The following is a 24,563-nucleotide window of genomic DNA, read 5'->3' on the forward strand; positions in this document are numbered from 1 at the left end:
AAGTCAGGCATCAGGATAATGACAGCACAAGCTTTGAGCTCTGACATCCTACGATTGGACGCCATGATCCTCGGGGACTCCGTGAAGTAGCATCTATGGTCTGAATAATAGGCCAGACACAGCGAGATGATGGTGGAGACAAAAGACAGATCTGAGATTGGCTGTCAATGGGAGAATTGGCTTTGCCAGAGATGATTTGTGCCAGTAAAGAATGAACAAAGCGCGGCCTGAATGAATGAAGAGACACAGAGATAAGAGGCGAGAGATAGATGATTCCACTGACCACAGGAGATAAGAGCGGCAGAATGAAGAGAGCCAGGCGTTCAGCGGATCCTCCACTTCATTCAGCAGTGCCGCCTCACCACTCTTTGCCAAGTTTCTGCCTATCACCGCCATGCATCTTTCCCAGCTTCATTCTAGCGGCGGATTTTCTCTGCGACAATGCGCCTGGACTTTAATTTGAAGCATAAGAAGAAGCCTGAATAGAGATGGAATTAGAACCTCCCCCTGTTAATTAAGACGTCCTGATTTTGCACCCGCTAGGGGATGTTATCACGATGGCAGCAGACGAGACGGACTGAAGTTCATTTATGAAGAAATACTTCAAACTAACAGTGTGGAATTTGTGGATGAAAGAGCGGCGGAGAGGCCAGGTATTTGGTGGAGATCGCAATCTCGCCGTGCGCTCATTCCGGCCCAGAGAACCTTCTCCTGGACGCTCCCATCAGGAAGTGAAGGGCTTTTTGAAACCCGTTAATTACTTTTCTTTTTTTTATATTTTAAACTTAATAATAAAACATCAAAAGAGTCTTTGGTGCGGCTTCCTGCCTCCACCTGACGAGCGCCTCTTCTCGCTGAGGTTTTCTGGAATATTCTGCAGAGGTCGCCCAAAGTTTTATAATCGATGGGAGGATGTCCATGCTCCATGCCTCGGATAGGAATGGTTGGGCCCCTCGCTGTCACAGTCAATGATTGTCACCTCACTGGACTCAGCCGCCTCTTCTGCACAATAATGGCGGCGCGCACACACCCTGATTGGCGGCGTCTCCACTTTCTGGGAGAGATTTCCTTTAAAAGAAGTCTTCATGAATTGGATGGTTGAATATCCACACTACGACACCAGGAAGGTAATTACCGATATGAAGCCAAAAACTGAAGATTTTCACATCTCCGGCCTCCAAAGAGAATAATGTGACGCAATGTCCGGCTTTTCTGACCTTTATAAAGTAGATGATGAAGGTTTCTTCTTCAGGAACATTTCTATTCATGTGACGTCTCACATTCCAAGAGTTTTCCCCAAAAAAATCTAAAAAAATTCACCAAAAATAAAGTCTAATGGCGGCCATACATGGACCAAATTCTCAACAAATTGTTCTTTCAAAAATCAGAAATTTCGGGTGTTATATATTCTGATGGCGCCATTGATTTCAAAATTCAACCAACCAACCAACCAACCAACCAACCAAGCCTTTGGTTTCACCTCATGCTGCTACAGAAAAGACATTTAGTGGGCGCGAATCTTCTTTTCTTTCCAGGTCACAGCTCATGCGCATTTCTTTTTCCATTATATTTCTTGCCCGATTCTCCCATCATTGATTAGACATTCGTTCAAAAAATTCCAACATGTCCAATCACTCAAATTCAATGGCTGCACGAAAATCAGCCATTACTGCAGCCCACTAATGGTGCGAAATCTGAATAATTCTCATTTTCTAAAGAACATTTGTTCAAAATCCCACGTATGGCCGGCTTAACTTTTATGACCTGTCACCCCCTCCCTGCAGGATTGATTGGTCTGTAGTAGTGGATTCTTATAGATTCCTACTTATAGATTCCTACTTATAGATTCCTATTTATAGATTCCTACTTATAGATTCCTTCTTATAGATTCCTACTTATAGATTCCTACTTATAGATTCCTATTTATAGATTCCTATTTATAGATTCCTTCTTATAGATTCCTACTTATAGATTCCTATTTATAGATTCCTTCTTATAGATTCCTTCTTATAGATTCCTACTTATAGATTCCTACTTATAGATTCCTACTTATAGATTCCTATTTATAGATTCCTACCTATAGATTCCTACTTATAGATTCCTTCTTATAGATTCCTACTTATAGATTCCTACTTATAGATTCCTACTTATAGATTCCTTCTTATAGATTCCTACTTATAGATTCCTACTTATAGATTCCTATTTATAGATTCCTATTTATAGATTCCTTCTTATAGATTCCTACTTATAGATTCCTACTTATAGATTCCTTCTTATAGATTCCTACTTATAGATTCCTATTTATAGATTCCTACTTATAGATTCCTTCTTATAGATTCCTACTTATAGATTCCTTCTTATAGATTTCTACTTATAGATTCCTACTTATAGATTCCTATTTATAGATTCCTATTTATAGATTCCTACTTATAGATTCCTTCTTATAGATTCCTACTTATAGATTCCTACTTATAGATTCCTATTTATAGATTCCTACTTATAGATTCCTTCTTATAGATTCCTACTTATAGATTCCTACTTATAGATTCCTATTTATAGATTCCTATTTATAGATTCCTTCTTATAGATTCCTACTTATAGATTCCTACTTATAGATTCCTACTTATAGATTCCTACCTATAGATTCCTACTTATAGATTCCTACTTATAGATTCCTACTTATAGATTCCTACCTATAGATTCCTACTTATAGATTCCTACTTATAGATTCCTACTTATAGATTCCTACCTATAGATTCCTATTTATAGATTCCTATTTATAGATTCCTACTTATAGATTCCTACCTATAGATTCCTACTTATAGATTCCTACCTATAGATTCCTATTTATAGATTCCTATTTATAGATTCCTACTTATAGATTCCTACCTATAGATTCCTACTTATAGATTCCTACCTATAGATTCCTACCTATAGATTCCTTCTTATGTTGTCCGTTGTTAAGTTCCATTCACCCACCACCTCCTTAACAACCAGTGACATCACTGGGCCATTCATTTACTGGCTGGGAATCCAGCGCCATGTAAGCGGATGGGGATAGTTCAATATTACCAGCATGGGGTTTCCCTTCAGGTCTGGTATGAATTTGAAGGGGTAACCCAGCCCCACATCTAACCGGATTCTTATCCAAGTGCTTTGCAGGGATAAGAAACAAAGAGATTACTCCTTCTGTACAGAGCTCTGTGTTGATTGCCAACACAGAGCTCTTGGCTGTGATTGGACTCAGCCGATCAGCAGGTCCTGGCCATCAATCATTGGCTGGGACTTGCTGACAGACTCCCGCTGTGTACCATCACATTGGGTATTGGCAGAGGGGGCGTGCATTCTAAACCTGGAAGCAGGCAGTGACGTACGGGTACGCCGCTTTGCCTGCACAGGCCGCCCGTCCTCAGGACATTGTAGGCCGGCGGTCCGCAAGTGGTTGAAATCATCTCACCAAATTTTTCACTTTGGTCCATGTCCTCCAGAGCAGTGCCCAGCCCCCATGCCATTTGTTTGACAAACCTTCACCTTGAAGCCTAGATCGGTGGTTCTCAAATGTAGTCCTCAAGTACCCTCAACGGGCCATGTTTTCAGGTTTTCCTTTACTATGCACAGCTGCTTTAAATCCATATTAATGACATGTGTAGCAGAGAGAGCCAGGAAAAGTCCTGTTTGGGTTTATACATCACCCAGGCATCTCTCGTATACCTTTAGGGATCTCTGATCCATGATCCAGTTCAGAGCTTGCTCCTCTTCCCCAGGCCAATTTAATCTCACCTGAGACAGACAGCAGGGCTCCCTCAGCCTGGGAACACAGACAACGTTTGTCTAGGAGAGCGGAAGGTCAGTAAAACTACCTGTGTGTGTCTTTGGAAGCTGACAAGCTGTAGGCTTGCTCAGTCTGTGTTAGTTAGGGACTGCATTGTGCGTAGTAAGCGCCGGGACATGGCTAGGCTTTTGTTTATAATTATTATTCCTGCTTGTTTTTCTTAAAGCACTGTACAGCACCTGTATATAAACTTGTATATTGCACCAATAAACACCCCACTGTTTGTCACTACCTCACTGGATTTGGTATCTGTGCCTGAAAGACTGCTTATCCCAGGGAGCTTTGCACCCGCTACCTGTTCCCCAGCTTACACATGGTATTGATAAGAGTTATTTTATCTAAGAGAAGTTCCCAAAACATGGGGGGGGGGGGGGGGTACTTGAGGACTGAGGTTGAGAACCACTGGCCTAGATAATGGCCAGAATTCATTTTTAACATTCGACTTCTATTGACTTTAATAGGGTTCAGATTTGGCTCCCGAACTTTAGTCACGTTCATCGAATGAAATCCAGGTCCGTTCGGCTCATCACTAATCATGGTCCTTGGAGGTCAGCTTTGTATATTGGAGGTCAGCTCAGTATATTGGAGGTCAGCTCTGTATATTGGAGGTCAGCTCTGTATATTGGAGGTCAGCTCTGTATATTGAAGGTCAGTTCTGTATATTGAAGGTCAGTTCTGTATATTGGAGGTCAGCTCTGTATATTGGAGGTCGGAAATCGTCTTCCTTCTAACCGTCCTGGGAGGAACTTTGCATTGTAGAGAATTAACGCTGTCTGCTCACCAGTGAAGGTGTTAATGGAATTCTTCGTGTCCTGGCCAGCAGACGCCTCCGTACCTCACCGGACTCTTATGTCTGTTTATGAGTTTTAATAAATATGTGATTATTTTCCCCCGCAGCAATGTGCGATTATTGACATCAACAAATGTAATCTTCCCGACTCTCCTCAACTCCAATTAGCCCCGCAGAGCGACTGGACTGTTTTATTGTAAGAACTCACCTGTGAAATACGGGAATGAAATGAGTTTTGTGAGTCTAATAAGAGATAAGGAGACTCTTCAATATTGAGCTGCAGATAGTCGGAATATGAAGTTATTGGAGACGTCGGATGTTAATTCTGATGGTCTCATGTCAGATGTCCTGGCTCCTCTGGGAACGCCAGCTTTGGCTGATAGCGTCTCTGTAGCCGTATCATCTGGGTGTCCACTGCTTATATGGGAATTTTTATTCAAATGCGGAGAGCCCCTTTAGTTTGAAAATGCTGTTGATCCAAAAAAAAAAGATGAGTCATCGCTAAAAAGTTGGAGATTTCGCATCATGTTCTAGTTACAGACCCCTATCCAGGCCTTTGTTATATCCAGAGGTCTCCTCTCCCTCCACCTTCTATGGTCCCCCAGAGGTCTCCTCTCCCTCCACCTTCTATGGTCCCCCAGAGGTCACCTCTCTCCACCTTCTATGGTCCCCCAGAGATCACCTCTCTCCACCTTCTATGGTCCCCCAGAGGTCACCTCTCTCCACCTTCTATGGTCCCCCAGAGGTCACCTCTCTCCACCTTCTATGGTCCCCCAGAGGTCACCTCTCTCCACCTTCTATGGTCCCCCAGAGGTCACCTCTCTCCACCTTCTATGGTCCCCCAGAGGTCACCTCTCTCCACCTTCTATGGTCCCCCAGAGGTCACCTCTCTCATCACCTTCTATGGTCCCCCAGAGGTCACCTCTCTCCACCTTCTATGGTGCCCCAGAGGTCACCTCTCTCCACCTTCTATGGTCCCCCAGAGGTTACCTCTCTCCACCTTCTATGGTCCCCCCGAGGTCACCTCTCTCCACCTTCTATGGTCCCCCAGAGGTCACCTCTCTCCACCTTCTATGGTCCCCCAGAGGTTACCTCTCTCCACCTTCTATGGTCCCCCCGAGGTCACCTCTCTCCACCTTCTATGGTCCCCCAGAGGTCACCTCTCTCATCACCTTCTATGGTCCCCCAGAGGTCACCTCTCTCCACCTTCTATGGTCCCCCAGAGGTCACCTCTCTCCACCTTCTATGGTCCCCCAGAGGTCTCCTCTCTCCACCTTCTATGGTCCCCCAGAGGTCTCCTCTCTCCACCTTCTATGGTCCCCCAGAGGTCACCTCTCTCCACCTTCTATGGTCCCCCAGAGGTCTCCTCTCTCCACCTTCTATGGTCCCCCCAGAGGTCTCCTCTCTCCATCTTCTATGGTCCCCCCAGAGGTCACCTCTCTCCACCTTCTATGGTCCCCCAGAGGTCTCCTCTCTCATCACCTTCTATGGTCCCCCAGAGGTCACCTCTCTCCACCTTCTATGGTCCCCCAGAGGTCACCTCTCTCCACCTTCTATGGTCCCCCAGAGGTCACCTCTCTCCACCTTCTATGGTCCCCCAGAGGTCACCTCTCTCCACCTTCTATGGTCCCCCCAGAGGTCACCTCTCTCCACCTTCTATGGTCCCCCAGAGGTCACCTCTCTCCACCTTCTATGGTCCCCCAGAGGTCACCTCTCTCCACCTTCTATGGTCCCCCAGAGGTCTCCTCTCTCCACCTTCTATGGTCCCCCAGAGGTCTCCTCTCTCCACCTTCTATGGTCCCCCAGAGGTCACCTCTCTCCACCTTCTATGGTCCCCCAGAGGTCTCCTCTCTCCACCTTCTATGGTCCCCCAGAGGTTACCTCTCTCCACCTTCTATGGCCCCCCAATGGTCTCCTCTCCCTCCACCTTCTATGGTCCCCCAGAGGTCACCTCTCTCCACCTTCTATGGTCCCCCAGAGGTCACCTCTCTCCACCTTCTATGGTCCCCCAGAGGTCACCTCTCTCCACCTTCTATGGTCCCCCAGAGATCACCTCTCTCCACCTTCTATGGTGCCCCAGAGGTCACCTCTCTCCACCTTCTATGGTCCCCCAGAGGTCTCCTCTCTCATCACCTTCTATGGTCCCCCCAGGGGTCACCTCTCTCCACCTTCTATGGTCCCCCAGAGGTTACCTCTCTCCACCTTCTATGGCCCCCCAATGGTCTCCTCTCCCTCCACCTTCTATGGTCCCCCAGAGGTCACCTCTCTCCACCTTCTATGGTCCCCCAGAGGTCACCTCTCTCCACCTTCTATGGTCCCCCAGAGATCACCTCTCTCCACCTTCTATGGTGCCCCAGAGGTCACCTCTCTCCACCTTCTATGGTCCCCCAGAGGTCTCCTCTCTCATCACCTTCTATGGTCCCCCCAGGGGTCACCTCTCTCCACCTTCTATGGTCCCCCCAGAGGTCACCTCTCTCCACCTTCTATGGTGCCCCCAGAGGTCACCTCTCTCCACCTTCTATGGTCCCCAGAGGTCACCTCTCTCCACCGTCTCTGATCCCCCAGAGGTCACCTCTCTCCATCTTCTCTGATCCCCTGGACGTCTCCTATCTCCACCCTTCTCTGATCCCCCTGAGGTAACCTCTTTCCACTCTCTTTGGTCCCCTGGAACCCCCCATGTCCTCTGTCTTCTACCGCACACAAGGAAAATGCTCAGAATGAAGTCTAAGGAGGAGGATATTTCCAGGTCTAATTCATTTATCTGAAAGGATAAAACGTTAATGGATGTTTTGCTCTAGAGACGGCAATTAATGTATTAAAAAATGGAAAATCTGCGTTTAGCCGCCCGCTTCCTCCAGGCCCTCTGGGGTGGCCCCGTCCTGTCTGAATCCCCCGTAATAAAGCAGATTGTCTCACTAATTCACCAGTGGGGGACACGTACCTATTTGAGGAATTGCACCAGCTGTAGAACAGACGACGTCCTGCCGGCTCGGTGTTTATAGGCTTAGGAATGGAACCCGCTGCTTCCAGCTCATTTCATTTCCCAAACAAGACATTTAGCGCAATGCTGATACTTTGAAATAAGCATATCATTAGACGAGGATTCGGCGAGCCGTCAGCCTGGGATTAATCTCTCTGGAATACAAAGTCACACAGTATGGGCAGAGGGCTGGCTCAGGCCTCCCAATAGAGAAATGGAGGTCCTCCAGACCAGTCCTGATATCCAAACATTTTAGAGTCCCCATCAGTGACGACACACAGGGGGGTCATCGGTCTCTATCTGCCAACCTTTCCTGAAGGTTTACTACTGACTGGTCTTCTCCATAAGGCTCCTCCTGGGCTGACCTAGAAAGAGACACACCCCTGCTTCTGCCTCAACCAATAGATACAAAGTAGAAATATTCCCCACCTTAATTCTAAGCTACTCCCGGAGCTAAAGTTTCCCTAAATCCAGACCCTGACCAGGTTACGGGCTAGGATGTCATGTAATAGTTCTATGTAGGATTATTGGGGGGAATTCCATATTGTGATGATAATTACAGATGTCCTCGTCCTTCCGTCTGCCACTACATGACCAGATCTTTATCCAAAATGTCCCGGGCTTTCCCTATCTATTTATGTAATCCTTATATAATCAGCCACACCAGCTCCAGAACCCAAGAAGTCCGGTTCCAGAACCCAAGAACTCCAGATGAGCGACTCCAGAAGACCATTACCTGAGAAGAATTTCCACACCCCAGACGCCTGGCTCCCGAACCCAAGAACCCCAGACACCTGGCTCCCGAACCCAAGAACCCCAGACGCCTGGCTCCCGAACCCAAGAACCCCAGACGCCTGGCTCCAGAACCCAAGAACCCCAGACGCCTGGCTCCCGAACCCAAGAACCCCAGACGCCTGGCTCCCGAACCCAAGAACCCCAGACGCCTGGCTCCCGAACCCAAGAACCCCAGACGCCTGGCTCCCGAACCCAAGAACCCCAGACACCTGGCTCCCGAACCCAAGAACCCCAGACGCCTGGCTCCCGAACCCAAGAACCCCAGACGCCTGGCTCCCGAACCCAAGAACCCCAGACGCCTGGCTCCCGAACCCAAGAACCCCAGACGCCTGGCTCCCGAACCCAAGAACCCCAGACGCCTGGCTCCAGAACCCAAGAACTCCAGATGACCGACTCCAGAAGACCATAACCTGAGAAGAATTTCCACACCCCAGACGCCTGGCTCCCGAACCCAAGAACCCCAGACGCCTGGCTCCAGAACCCAAGAACCCCAGAAGACTGGCTCCAGAACCCAAGAACCCCAGAAGACTGGCTCCAGAACCCAAGAACCCCAGAAGACTGGCTTCAGAACCCAGATAAAGTGTGCCCCATACAGGTAGAGAGTACCTCATACAGGTAGATAGCGCCCCATACAGGTAGAGAGCACCCCATACAGGTAGATAGCGCCCCATACAGGTAGATAGCGCCCCATACAGGTAGATAGCGCCCCATACAGGTAGATAGCACCCCATACAGGTAGAGAGCACCCCATACAGGTAGATAGCGCCCCATACAGACAGAGAGCACCCCATACACGTAGAGTACCTTATGACATGCATTTGGTTTTGATACAGGTGACGATGGCGGCGGAGCAAGACCCGGTCAGGCGGTGGGGCAGGACCCAGTCAGGCGGCGAGGTATGACTCGGTCAGGCGGCGGGGCAGTCAGACGGGAGAGAAGGACCCGGTCAGGCGGCAGAACATGACCCAGTCAGGTGGCGGACCAGGACCCAGTCAGGCGGTGGTGCAGGACCTGGTCAGGAAGAGGGGCAGGACCCGGTCAGGCGTAGGGGCAGTCAGGCAGCGGGGTAGAACCCAGTCAGGCGGCAGGGCAGGACCCCGTCAGGCGGCGGGGCAGAACAAGGTCCGGTGGCGGGGCAGGACCCGGTCAGGCAGAGGGGCAGGACCCGGTAAGGTGGCGGGGCAGGACACGGTCAGGTGGGCAGGACCCGGTCAGGCGGCGGGGCAGGCCCCGGTCAGGGTGGCGGAGCAGGACCTGGTCAGGTGGCGGGGCAGGACCCAGTCAGGTGGGCAGGACCCGGTCAGGTGGCAGAGCAGGACCCGGTCAGGTGGCAGAGCAGGACCCGGTCAGGTGGTGGGGCAGGACCCGGTCAGGTAGCAGAGCAGGACCCGGTCAGGTGGCGGGGCAGGACCCGGTCAGGTGGCGGAGCAGGACCCGGTCAGGTAGCAGAGCAGGACCCGGTCAGGTGGCAGAGCAGGACCCGGTCAGGTGGCAGAGCAGGACCCGGTCAGGTGGTGGGGCAGGACCCGGTCAGGTAGCAGAGCAGGACCCGGTCAGGTGGCCGGGCAGGACCCGGTCAGGTGGCGGAGCAGGACCCGGTCAGGTAGCAGAGCAGGACCCAGTCAGGTGGCGGAGCAGGACCCGGTCAGGTGGCGGAGCAGGACTAGGTCAGGTGGCGGAGCAGGACCCGGTCAGGTGGCAGAGCAGGACCCGGTCAGGTGGTGGGGCAGGACCCGGTCAGGTAGCAGAGCAGGACCCGGTCAGGTGGCGGAGCAGGACCCGGTCAGGTGGCAGAGCAGGACCCGGTCAGGTGGCAGAGCAGGACCCGGTCAGGTGGCAGAGCAGGACCCGGTCAGGTGGCAGAGCAGGACCCGGTCAGGTGGCGGAGCAGGACCCGGTCAGGTGGCGGAGCAGGACCCGGTCAGGTGGTGGGGCAGGACCCGGTCAGGTAGCAGAGCAGGACCCGGTCAGGTGGTGGGGCAGGACCCGGTCAGGTAGCAGAGCAGGACCCGGTCAGGTGGTGGGGCAGGACCCGGTCAGGTAGCAGAGCAGGACCCGGTCAGGTGGCGGGGCAGGACCCGGTCAGGTGGCGGAGCAGGACCCGGTCAGGTGGCGGAGCAGGACCCGGTCAGGTGGCGGAGCAGGACCCGGTCAGGTGGCAGAGCAGGACCCGGTCAGGTGGCGGAGCAGGACCCGGTCAGGTGGCGGAGCAGGACCCGGTCAGGTGGTGGGGCAGGACCCGGTCAGGTAGCAGAGCAGGACCCGGTCAGGTGGTGGGGCAGGACCCGGTCAGGTAGCAGAGCAGGACCCGGTCAGGTGGCGGGGCAGGACCCGGTCAGGTGGCGGAGCAGGACCCGGTCAGGTGGCGGAGCAGGACCCGGTCAGGTGGCGGAGCAGGACCCGGTCAGGTGGCGGAGCAGGACCCGGTCAGGTGGCAGAGCAGGACCCGGTCAGGTAGCGGGAAAGATTCTCCGGCATTCTTAATTCCGCCGGCGGAAATTATTTTATTCAAATTGTGGTGAGACGAAATTCTAGAATGTGAAAGTGGAAGAATAGAAAGTTCCGGAGAAGGCGAGACTTCAATCAAAGGGAATAATGAAATGCCGTCATGCATGGTAGCCCACACATTGTACTGCCAGCTCTGCCCCCCCCCCCCCCCCAGGACATTCTCATTCTCCGGCATGCTTCACTCACTTCCCATCATTCCCACAACCTCCCCACACACCATCTCCAGGTAGAAGCACATCTCTAGTCTCTGATAACAGGCAGTGTCCATGTGACTTCCAGGTAGAAGCACATCTCTAGTCTCTGGTAAAAGGCAGTGTTCATATGACTTGGGGTGATGGGGACACTGTGTTATATATTGGAGTGATGGGGACACTGTATTATTTTGGGGTGATGGGGACGTTGTGCTGTATTGGGGTGATGGGGACACTGTGTTATGTTGGGGGGCGGGGGGACATTGTGTTGGGGGGCGGGGGGACATTGTGTTATGTTGGGGGGCGGGGGGACATTGTGTTATGTTGGGGGGCGGGGGGACATTGTGATATGTTGGGGGGCGGGGGGACATTATGTTATGTTGGGGGGAGGGGGGCATTGTGTTATGTTGGGGGGCACTGTGTTATGTTGGGGGGCGAGGGGGGCATTGTGTTATATTGGGGGCGGGGACATTGTGTTATGTTGGGGGCGGGGGGGCACTGTTATGTTGGGGGGCGGGGGGACATTATGTTATGTTGGGGGGAGGGGGGCATTGTGTTATGTTGGGGTGATGGGGGCACTGTGTTATGTTGGGGGGGCATTGTGTTATGTTGGGGGGCGGGGGGCACTGTGTTATGTTGGGGGGCGGGAGGCACTGTGTTATGTTGGGGGGCGGGGGGGGCATTGTGTTATGTTGGGGGGCCGGGGGCATTGTGTTATGTTGGGGGGCGGGGGGCACTGTGTTATGTTGGGGGGCGGGGGGCATTGTGTTATGTTGGGGGCATTGTGGTATGTTGGGGGGCAGGGGGGACATTGTGTTATGTTGGGAGGCGGGGGGGCACTGTGTTATGTTGGGGGGCGGGGGGCATTGTGTTATGTTGGGGGGCGGGGGGGGCACTTTGTTATGTTGGGGGCGGGGGGGACATTGTGTTATGTTGGGGGGCACTGTGTTATGTTGGGGGGCGGGGGACATTGTGTTATGTTGAGGGGCGGGGGGGTATTGTGTTATGTTGAGGGGCGGGGGGCATTGTGTTATGTCGGGGGGCGGGGGGGGCACTTTGTTATGTTGGGGGGCGGGGGGGACATTGTGTTATGTTGGGGTGATGGGGACATTGTGTTATGTTGGGGGGCGGGGGGGACATTGTGTTATGTTGGGGGGCGGGGGGCATTGTGTTATGTTGGGGGGTGGGGGAGGCACTGTGTTATGTTGGGGGGCACTGTGTTATGTTGGGGGGCGGGGGGCATTGTGTTATGTTGGGGGGCGGGCACTTTATGTTGGGGGGCGGGGGGGACATTGTGTTATGTTGGGGGGCGGGGGGGCACTGTGTTATGTTGGGGGGCCGGGGGCATTGTGTTATGTTGAGGGGCGGGGGGGACATTGTGTTATGTTGGGGGGCGGGGGGCATTGTGTTATGTTGGGGGGTGGGGGAGGCACTGTGTTATGTTGGGGGGCACTGTGTTATGTTGGGGGGCGGGGGGCATTGTGTTATGTTGGGGGGCGGGCACTTTATGTTGGGGGGCGGGGGGCATTGTGTTATGTTGAGGGGCGGGGGGGCATTGTGTTATGTTGGGGGGGGCATTGTGTTATGTTGGGGGGCGGGGGGCATTGTGTTATAATGGGGGGCGGGGGCATTGCTGTATATTTTTATGGATGAACCTCTTTTTGTACCTCTTTGTAGTGGGATTCCATCAATGAGATGGACGAGTTCTTCACCCCCATACACACCTACCAAGTCTGTAACGTCATGACCCCCAACCAGAACAATTGGCTGCGAACCAACTGGGTGCAGAGAGACGGCGCCCGCCGAGTTTACGCCGAGATCAAATTCACCCTGCGAGATTGTAACAGCATGCCGGGGGTGCTGGGCACCTGTAAGGAAACCTTCAACCTCTACTACATGGAGAGCGACCGCGACCTGGGCAGCAGCACCCGGGAGAGCCAATTCATGAAGATCGACACCATCGCCGCCGACGAGAGCTTCACCAGCGTGGATCTCGGGGTTCGGAGGCTGAAGCTCAACACAGAAGTGCGCGGCGTGGGGCCTCTGAGCAGGCGGGGCTTTTATTTGGCATTTCAGGACATCGGGGCGTGTATCGCCATCGTCTCGGTGCGGGTCTATTATAAGAAATGCCCCTCCATGGTCAGGAACCTCGCCGCCTTCTCCGAGGCCGTGACCGGCGCCGATTCCTCTTCCCTGGTGGAGGTGCGTGGAGAATGTGTGGGACATTCCGAGGAGAGAGACACCCCAAAGATGTACTGTAGTGCTGAGGGCGAGTGGCTGGTCCCCATCGGGAAGTGCGTGTGTAGCGCAGGCTTCGAGGAACGCAGCGATTCCTGTGTAGGTAAGACAATGTCCTCACAGTTCACACTAAGTCCCATCTACGCCATCAGGGGGTCCCTCTACTCACATTCTGCTCCATACAATCTCTATACAAGGACCATACAATCTCCATACAAGGACCATACAATCTCCATACAAGGACCATACAATCTCCATACAAGGACCATACAATCTCTATACAAGGACCATACAATCTCCATACAAGGACCATACAATCTCCATACAAGGACCATACAATCTCCATACAAGGACCATACAATCTCTATACAAGGACCATACAATCTCCATACAAGGACCATACAATCTCCATACAATCTCTATACAAGGACCATAGAATGTCCATACAAGGACCATACAATCTCTATACAAGCACCATACAATGTCCATACAATCTCTATACAAGGACCATAGAATGTCCATACAAGGACCATACAATCTCCATACAAGGACCATACAATCTCCATACAAGGACCATACAATCTCCATACAAGGACCATACAATCTCTATACAAGGACCATACAATCTCCATACAAGGACCATACAATCTCCATACAATCTCTATACAAGGACCATAGAATGTCCATACAAGGACCATACAATCTCTATACAAGCACCATACAATGTCCATACAATCTCTATACAAGGACCATAGAATGTCCATACAAGGACCATACAATCTCCATACAAGGACCATACAATCTCCATACAAGGACCATACAATCTCCATACAAGGACCATACAATCTCTATACAAGCACCATACAATCTCCATACAATCTCTATACAAGGACCATACAATCTCCATACAAGGACCATACAATCTCCATACAATCTCCATACAAGAACCATACAATCTCTATACAAGCACCATACAATCTCCATACAATCTCTATACAAGGACCATACAATCTCCATACAAGGACCATACAATCTCTATACAAGGACCATACAATCTCCATACAAGGACCATACAATCTCTATACAAGGACCATACAATCTCTATACAAGGACCATACAATCTCCATACAAGAACCATACAATCACCATACAAGAACCATACAATCTCCATACAAGGACCATACAATCTCCATACAAGAACCATACAATCTCTATACAAGCACCATACAATCTCCATACAATCTCTATACAAAGACCATACAATCTCCATACAAGGACCATACAATCGCCATACAAGGACCATACAATCTCCATACAAGGACCATACAATCTCCATACAAGGACCATACAATCTCCATACAAGGACCATACAATCTCCATACAAGGACCATACAATCTCTATACAAGCACCATACAATCTCCATACAATCTCTATACAAGGACCATACAATCTCCATACAAGGACCATACAATCTCCATACAAGGACCATACAATCTCCATACAAGCACCATACAATCTCTATACAAGCACCATACAATCTCCATACAAGGACCATACAATCTCCATACAAGGACCATACAATCTCCATACAAGGACCATACAATCTCCATACAAGGACCATACAATCTCCATACAAGGACCATACAATCTCCATACAAGGACCATACAATCTCCATACAAGGACCATACAATCTCTATACAAGGACCATACAATCTCTATACAAGGACCATACAATCACCATACAAGGACCATACAATCTCCATACAAGGACCATACAATCTCTATACAAGGACCATACAATCTCCATACAAGGACCATACAATCTCCATACAAGGACCATACAATCTCTATACAAGGACCATACAATCTCCATACAAGGACCATACAATCTCTATACAAGGACCATACAATCTCCATACAAGGACCATACAATCTCTATACAAGGACCATACAATCTCCATACAAGGACCATACAATGTCCATACAATCTCTATACAAGGCAGGGGCGTAACTACAGGGGTTGCAGGGGTTGCAATTGCTACCGGGCCCCATGCTCCAGGGGGCCCGGTAGCAAACCAGTGGGTGAACTTCCAGGATCTCAAAGGTCACACTTGCGACCGGGCCCTGGCATTTCACCACTGTGGGGAGGCCCCAAGATTGCAGGAAGGCGGCCCACTGCAGAACTTGTGAAAGGATCCTGCTGCGGGACCATAATAAAAGGCCATGCAACGAGTGTAAAGAGCCCCAGGATTAGTGGGAAGAGCCCCGGGCTTGAAGGGAAGGGCCCTGGCCAGGGGTCTGGGGGGCCCTTCATGGTTTCTTGCATCGGGGCCCTGAAGGATCTAGTTAGGCCTCTGATACAAGGACCATACAATCTCCATACAAGGACCATACAATCTCTATACAAAGACCATACAATCTCTATACAAGGACCATAGAATGTCCATACAAGGACCATACAATCTCTATACAAGGACCATACAATCTCCATACAAGGACCATACAATCTCCATACAAGGACCATACAATCTCTATACAAGGACCATACAATCTCCATACAAGGACCATACAATCTCCATACAAGGACCATACAATGTCCATACAATCTCTATACAAGGACCATACAATCTCTATACAAGGACCATAGAATGTCCATACAAGGACCATACAATCTCCATACAAGGACCATACAATCTCCATACAAGGACCATACAATCTCTATACAAGGACCATACAATCTCCATACAAGGACCATACAATCTCCATACAAGGACCATACAATGTCCATACAATCTCTATACAAAGACCATACAATCTCTATACAAGGACCATAGAATGTCCATACAAGGACCATACAATCTCCATACAAGGACCATACAATCTCCATACAAGGACCATACAATCTCTATACAAGGACCATACAATCTATATACAAGGACCATACAATCTCCATACAAGGACCATACAATCTCCATACAAGGACCATGCAATCTCCATACAAGGACCATACAATCTCTATACAAGGACCATACAATCTCCATACAAGGACCATACAATCTCTATACAAGGACCATACAATCTCCATACAAGGACCATACAATCTCTATACAAGGACCATACAATCTCTATACAATCTCCATACAAGAACCATACAATCTCTATACAAAGACCATACAATCTCTATACAAGGACCATAGAATGTCCATACAAGGACCATAGAATGTCCATACAATCTCTATACAAGGACCATACAATCTCCATACAAGGACCAATCAATCTCCATACAAGGACCATACAATCTCTATACAAGGACCATAAAATCTCCATACAAGGACCATACAATCTCTATACAAGGACCATACAATCTCTATACAATCTCCATACAAGAACCATACAATCTCTATACAAAGACCATACAATCTCTATACAAGGACCATAGAATGTCCATACAAGGACCATAGAATGTCCATACAATCTCTATACAAGGACCATACAATCTCCATACAAGGACCATACAATCTCCATACAAGGACCATACAATCTCTATACAAGGACCATACAATCTCTATACAAGGAACATACAATCTCCATACAAGGACCATACAATGCCCATACCATCTCCATACAAGGACCATACAATCTCCATACAAGGACCATACAATCTCCATACAAGGACCATACAATCTCCATACAAGAACCATACAATCTCTATACAAGGAACATACAATCTCCATACAAGGACCATACAATGCCCATACCATCTCCATACAAGGACCATACAATCTCCATACAAGGACCATACAATCTCCATACAAGGACCATACAATCTCCATACAAGAACCATACAATCTCTATACAAGCACCATACAATCTCCATACAATCTCTATACAAAGACCATACAATCTCCATACAAGGACCATACAATCGCCATACAAGGACCATACAATGTCCATACCATCTCCATACAAGGACCATACAATCTCCATACAAGGACCATACAATCTCCATACAAGGACCATACAATCTCTATACAAGAACCATACAATCTCTATACAAGAACCATACAAGGACCATACAACCTCCATACAATCTCTATACAAGCTCCATACAATCTCCATACAAGGACCATACAAGGACCATACAAGGACCAAGGACCATACAATCTCTATACAAGGACCATACAATCTCCATACAAGAACCATACAATCTCTATACAAGCACCATACAATCTCCATACAATCTCTATACAAAGACCATACAATCTCCATACAAGGACCATACAATCGCCATACAAGGACCATACAATGTCCATACCATCTCCATACAAGGACCATACAATCTCCATACAAGGACCATACAATCTCCATACAAGGACCATACAATCTCCATACAAGAACCATACAATCTCTATACAAGAACCATACAAGGACCATACAACCTCCATACAATCTCTATACAAGCTCCATACAATCTCCATACAAGGACCATACAAGGACCATACAAGGACCAAGGACCATACAATCTCTATACAAGGACCATACAATCTCCATACAAGAACCATACAATCTCTATACAAGAACCATAGAATGTCCATACAATCTCTATACAAAGACCATACAATCTCTATACAAGGACCATACAAGGACCATACAATCTCTATACAAGGACCATACAAGAACCATACAAAGACCATACGATCTCCATACAAGGACCATACAATCTCCATACAAGGATCATACAATCTCCATACAAGAACCATACAATCTCCATACAAGGACCATACAATCTCTATACAAGGACCATACAATCGCCATACAATCTCTATACAATCTCTATACAATCTCTATACAAAGACCATACAATCTCTATACAAGGACCATACAATGTCCATACAATCTCTATACAAGGACCATACAATGTCCATACAATCTCTATACAAGGACCATACAAGGACCATACAATCTCTATACAAGGACCATACAAGGACCATACAATCTCTATACAAGGACCATACAATCTCTATACAAGGACCATACAATCTCTATACAATCTCCATACAAGGACCATACAACGTCCATACAAGGACCATACAATCTCTATACAAGGACCATACAATCTCCATACAATCTCCGTACAAGGACCATACAACGTCCATACAATCTCCACACAATGTCCATACAAGAACCATACAATCTCTATACAATCTCCATACAAGGACCATACAACCTCCATACAATCCCCATACAAGGACCATACAACGTCCATAACCTCTAGTATTATACCCGCTACATACCCCCGGGGTACCCTCCCCCTCTAGTATAATACCTTCTACATACCCCCGGGGTACCCTCCCCCTCTAGTATAATACCTTCTACATACCCCCGGGGTACCCTCCCCCTCTAGTATAATACCTTCTACATACCCCCGGGGTACCCTCCCCCTCTAGTATAATGCCTTCTACATACCCCCGGGGTGCCCTCCCCCTCTAGTATAATGCCTTCTACATACCCCCGGGGTACCCTCCTCCTCTAATATAATACCTTCTACATACCCCCGGGGTACCCTCCTCCTCTAGTATAATACCTTCTACATACCCCCGGGGTACCCTCCTCCTCTAATATAATACCTTCTACATACCCCCGGGGTACCCTCCCCCTCTAGTATAATACCTTCTACATACCCCCGGGGTACCCTCCCCCTCTTGTATAATACCTTCTACATACCCCCGGGGTACCCTCCTCCTCTAATATAATACCTTCTACATACCCCCGGGGTACCCTCCTCCTCTAGTATAATACCTTCTACATACCCCCGGGGTACCCTCCTCCTCTAATATAATACCTTCTACATACCCCCGGGGTACCCTCCCCCTCTAGTATAATACCTTCTACATACCCCCGGGGTACCCTCCCCCTCTAGTATAATACCTTCTACATACCCCCGGGGTACCCTCCCCCTCTAGTATAATACCTTCTACATACCCCGGGGTACCCTCCCCCTCTTGCATAATACCTTCTACATACCCCCGGGGTACCCTCCTCCTCTAATATAATACCTTCTACATACCCCTGGGGTACCCTCCTCCTCTAGTATAATACCTTCTACATACCCCCGGGGTACCCTCCCCCTCTAGTATAATACCTTCTACATGCCCCCGGGGTACCCTCCTCCTCTAGTATAATACCTTCTACATACCCCCGGGGTACCCTCCTCCTCTAGTATAATACCTTCTACATACCCCCGGGGTACCCTCCCCCTCTAGTATAATACCTTCTACATACCCCCGGGGTACCCTCCCCCTCTAGTATAATACCTTCTACATACCCCCGGGGTACCCTCCCCCTCTAGTATAATGCCTTCTACATACCCCCGGGGTACCCTCCCCCTCTAGTATAATACCTTCTACATACCCCCGGGGTACCCTCCCCCTCTTGTATAATACCTTCTACATACCCCCGGGGTACCCTCCTCCTCTAGTATAATACCTTCTACATACCCCCGGGGTACCCTCCCCCTCTAGTATAATACCTTCTACATACCCCCGGTGTACCCTCCCCCTCTAGTATAATACCTTCTACATACCCCCGGGGTACCCTCCCCCTCTAGTATAATGCCTTCTACATACCCCCGGGGTACCCTCCTCCTCTAATATAATACCTTCTACATACCCCCGGGGTACCCTCCCCCTCTAATATAATACCTTCTACATACCCCCGGGGTATCCTCCCCCTCTTGCATAATACCTTCTACATACCCCCGGGGTACCCTCCTCCTCTAATATAATACCTTCTACATACCCCTGGGGTACCCTCCTCCTCTAGTATAATACCTTCTACATACCCCCGGGGTACCCTCCCCCTCTAGTATAATACCTTCTACATGCCCCCGGGGTACCCTCCTCCTCTAGTATAATACCTTCTACATACCCCCGGGGTACCCTCCTCCTCTAGTATAATACCTTCTACATACCCCCGGGGTACCCTCCCCCTCTAGTATAATACCTTCTACATACCCCCGGGGTACCCTCCCCCTCTAGTATAATACCTTCTTCATACCCCCGGGGTACCCTCCCCCTCTAGTATAATGCCTTCTACATACCCCCGGGGTACCCTCCCCCTCTTGTATAATACCTTCTACATACCCCCGGGGTACCCTCCTCCTCTAGTATAATACCTTCTACATACCCCCGGGGTACCCTCCCCCTCTAGTATAATACCTTCTACATACCCCCGGTGTACCCTCCCCCTCTAGTATAATACCTTCTACATACCCCCGGGGTACCCTCCCCCTCTAGTATAATGCCTTCTACATACCCCCGGGGTACCCTCCTCCTCTAATATAATACCTTCTACATACCCCCGGGGTACCCTCCCCCTCTAATATAATACCTTCTACATACCCCCGGGGTATCCTCCCCCTCTTGCATAATACCTTCTACATACCCCCGGGGTACCCTCCTCCTCTAATATAATACCTTCTACATACCCCTGGGGTACCCTCCTCCTCTAATATAATACCTTCTACATACCCCTGGGGTACCCTCCCCCTCTAGTATAATACCTTCTACATACCCCTGGGGTGCCCTCCCCCTCTAGTATAATACCTTCTACATACCCCCGGGGTGCCCTCCCCCTCTAGTATAATACCTTCTACATACCCCCGGGGTACCCTCCCCCTCTAGTATAATACCTTCTACATACCCCCGGGGTACCCTCCCCCTCTAGTATAATACCTTCTACATACCCCCGGGGTACCCTCCCCCTCTAGTATAATACCTTCTACATACCCCTGGGGTACCCTCCCCCTCTTGTATAATACCTTCTACATACCCCCGGGGTACCCTCCCCCTCTAGTATAATACCTTCTACACACCCCCGGGGTACCCTCCCCCTCTAGTATAATACCTTCTACATACCCCCGGGGTACCCTCCCCCTCTAGTATAATACCTTCTACATACCCCCGGGGTACCCTCCCCCTCTAGTATAATACCTTCTACATACCCCCGGGGTACCCTCCTCCTCTAGTATAATACCTTCTACATACCCCTGGGGTGCCCTCCCCCTCTAGTATAATACCCTCTACATACCCCCGGGTACCCTCCTCCTCTAGTATAATACCCCCGGTGTACCCTCCTCCTCTAGTATAATACCTTCTACATACCCCCGGGGTACCCTCCCCCTCTAGTATAATCCCTTCTACATACCCCGGGGGTACCCTCCCCCTCTAGTATAATACCTTCTACATACCCCTGGGGTACCCTCCCCCTCTAGTATAATACCCCCTACATACCCCTGGGGTGCCCTCCCCCTCTAGTATAATACCTTCCACGTATCCCTGGGGTACCCTCCTCCTCTAGTATAATACCCTCTACATACCCCCGGGTACCCTCCTCCTCTAGTATAATACCCCCGGTGTACCCTCCTCCTCTAGTATAATACCTTCTACATACCCCCGGGGTACCCTCCCCCTCTAGTATAATACCCTTTACGTACCCCCGGGGTGTATTACTATCTTGGACATTGAGGGTTACAGATGTATGAGTGACCTGCTCCTCGGGGGATGGGAGGGGAGGGACTGGAGATGTCATCTGGCACAGGTAAAGTGAGAGGATTGGTCGGGTCTCAGAGGGGGGTGGAGTTTTTGCTCCTGGATGGGTCAGTGGCTGTCATTTATGGTGATTGAGGTGGACCCCCAAAACCGCCAGGCCAGGGTTGTGGGGAGGAGGCCCTTGTCTTCATCAACATGGCACAGGAGGGGGAGCTCCTTCTTCCCCCCTTTTCTGTCCGTGTATTGGCGGGAGGGTTCTGATTGGTCGGTGTGGGATGGTAATGAAGAGACGAGTGACAATCATTTCTCATTTTCCTGCTCCCCCCTCCCCCTCCCCCGCGGTGCTTCTATTTTTTCCGTTGATTAGACGGGAAAGAAAACTTTCCAGACACATAAAACGGCCGCGCTGATCTTCCAGCTGTGCAAACGCTGATAATGGCCGCTGACGGTGATGGCGGCGCGTCTTCGCCTTGCCGCCAGGTAATCTGATTTGCGGCCCCCGAGAGGCCCCTTTAGAGGGCGATGTGTTTGTTCTGCTTGTTTGTTGGGCCCCATAATGGGCACTTAGTGGAAGGTGTCCTCTTCTTCAAACATGGAAATGATGTTTACCGAGACGCCGTCGCTCTCCGCCGCGCTCCTCCGACACATCCTCTTCAAGGTTACCGAGCCGCGCTCTTATCTTCATCCCATTCATTAGACTCCTAATTGTGACGTGAGTCACTTTGGTTGGGGGGCAGTGAGCAGTATATGGGGGGGTATAGTAAGCAGTATACAGTGGGGGGGGGCAGTGAGCAGTATATGGGGGGGTATAGTAAGCAGTATACAGTGGGGGGGGGCAGTGAGCAGTATATGGGGGGTATAGTAAGCAGTATACAGTGGGGGGGGGCAGTGAGCAGTATGTGACGTGAGTCACTTTGGTTGGGGGGTTTGTGGAGCCCAGATTGTTGTAGGGAGGTTGGTAGACTCTTATAAGGGGCACAGGGTGACCAAGAACCCCAGTCAAGTCTGCTCTGCACTAATCAGACTCTTGGTAGTGGGGTGGGGGTTTGTTGTTGTTGAATACCTGCATTCCATTGTTCTATTGTTCCTGTCTGCCTTGAGTAAGCTGAGGGGGAGGGGTTGTCAGATTGTATATCTCTGTGTGCATGTGTTTTGAATAAACAGTTTGATTCTGGATGACTCCAAAACTTGTACTGTCGAGTTCTTGGGGTAACTATAGCCAGATTCACGAATCCCGTGTTCCAGAGCTTAGGAAGCAGGTTACTGGCGGAGATACCCAGTTGCGGTGTCCGGATTCCGTCACATTGGTGGCAGCGGTGGGATGCTTCCTGCAGTCTGGGACATCCAAACCTCCACCGGGATCCAAGATCGGGATAGCAGACTTTGGTCGACCCAACAGAGATATGGACCTGGGATCAGAGTTTGAGGGGGTGCTGCGGATCGCCCTTTCAGTATACCCCAGGACAGTATCTGTGGATCAATACCTGGAGCTCAGGCAGCAGATTCGGGTGGGGCTCTGGCTTGGAGCCCTCCAGCTTGCTGGTATATACCAGGGCAAGTGCTTTCCAACCCAAGGGGAACGGGCCAGTGACCAACGGAAGTTGCGGATGGCATTCCTGGGAGAGCGGCCCCAGGAGCAATGGGTATCGGAGTTGGACAGGCTGGTCCAGCAGGAGATAGAGCTGGACAATCAATATCGGGCTCTGCAATGGCACGCAGAGCAGAAATATTTAGGAGAGACATCAGAATGCTCTCCGGAGGGAAATGACTTTGGTGGCCCTGGATTGCTGTGGGAGAGCCTTACAGATGTGTTTGGGGATGAAGGGGAACCTACCCTTGAGAACCTGCGAGAATACAGAGAGGCTATGCTCCGTCTCACAGGGGTCTCAGAGCTTGAACCTGATCTAGAACACTTGCTAAGGAAAGAACAGCATCTGGAAAGGGCATACAGGATACTGCTAGAACACGTTCAGCAGCATGTCTATGAGTCGGCAGTGGAAACTCCGGAGATTGCTGTTCCCAAAGCTGAAGTGCTGATAACAGGGCAGAGCTCTGCTAGCCTCTGCCCAGCACCAGTAACATCTTCTGGATTCCACAGAAAGGAGATGGTGAACCTCGATCCCCAGACACCACCAGAGACCGGGGATTTAATAGACTTTTCTATTGAGCAGGAACAACCCGGTGAGCCTCCTGCAGAACAGCTCACTTCAGAGCGTGGCGCTGTGGACCCCTGCATACAACAATCGGTGGCCCTGAAGCATTTGGGTAAGGTCACCGATGTTTCACTTTACTTCCCACTAGAACAGCTGGAAGCTGGGCAGAACGCTACTGGCCTCTGCCCACAACAATCAACTCCGCAGGAGCTCCAGGGTGAGAATGCAATCGGCACCTTGAGCCAGAGGTGGGGGACTCGAGTCACATGACTTGACTTAAGTCAGACTTAAGTCACCAGTTTGAGGACTTGAGACTTGCTTGACTAAAATTAATTAAAGACTCGACTTGACTTTGACTTGGTATTCATGACTTGAGACATGTGACTCGAAATGACTTTACTTTGCATTTTCTCAAGATGTGTTAAAGCAAAATGAATGCGCCTGTTATGTTTCTGACACCACAGTCACTTAAAACACCTTGGTGTGTTCTGATTCTTAGGACACTGGCTGTTTAACAATGGAAAT

The 24,563-nt window shown here is 49.9% G+C and overlaps 1 protein-coding gene across 1 annotated transcript in view; it reads left to right on the forward strand.

Annotated features, from left to right (window-relative positions):
• EPHA8 (EPH receptor A8) overlaps window positions 1-24,563 on the forward strand; it is a 62,058-nt gene that overhangs the window by 14,337 nt on the left and 23,158 nt on the right. The window contains exon 2 of the mRNA XM_082276333.1: window positions 12,774-13,437. Within this exon, the coding sequence (XP_082132459.1) occupies window positions 12,792-13,437 (646 nt within the window). The 5' untranslated portion in view covers window positions 12,774-12,791. The remainder of the gene's footprint in view (window positions 1-12,773; window positions 13,438-24,563) is intronic.

Source organism: Pelophylax lessonae (genome assembly GCF_965119305.1).
Source record: "Pelophylax lessonae genome assembly, contig: HAP1_SCAFFOLD_514, whole genome shotgun sequence".
Taxonomy (NCBI): domain Eukaryota; kingdom Metazoa; phylum Chordata; class Amphibia; order Anura; family Ranidae; genus Pelophylax; species Pelophylax lessonae.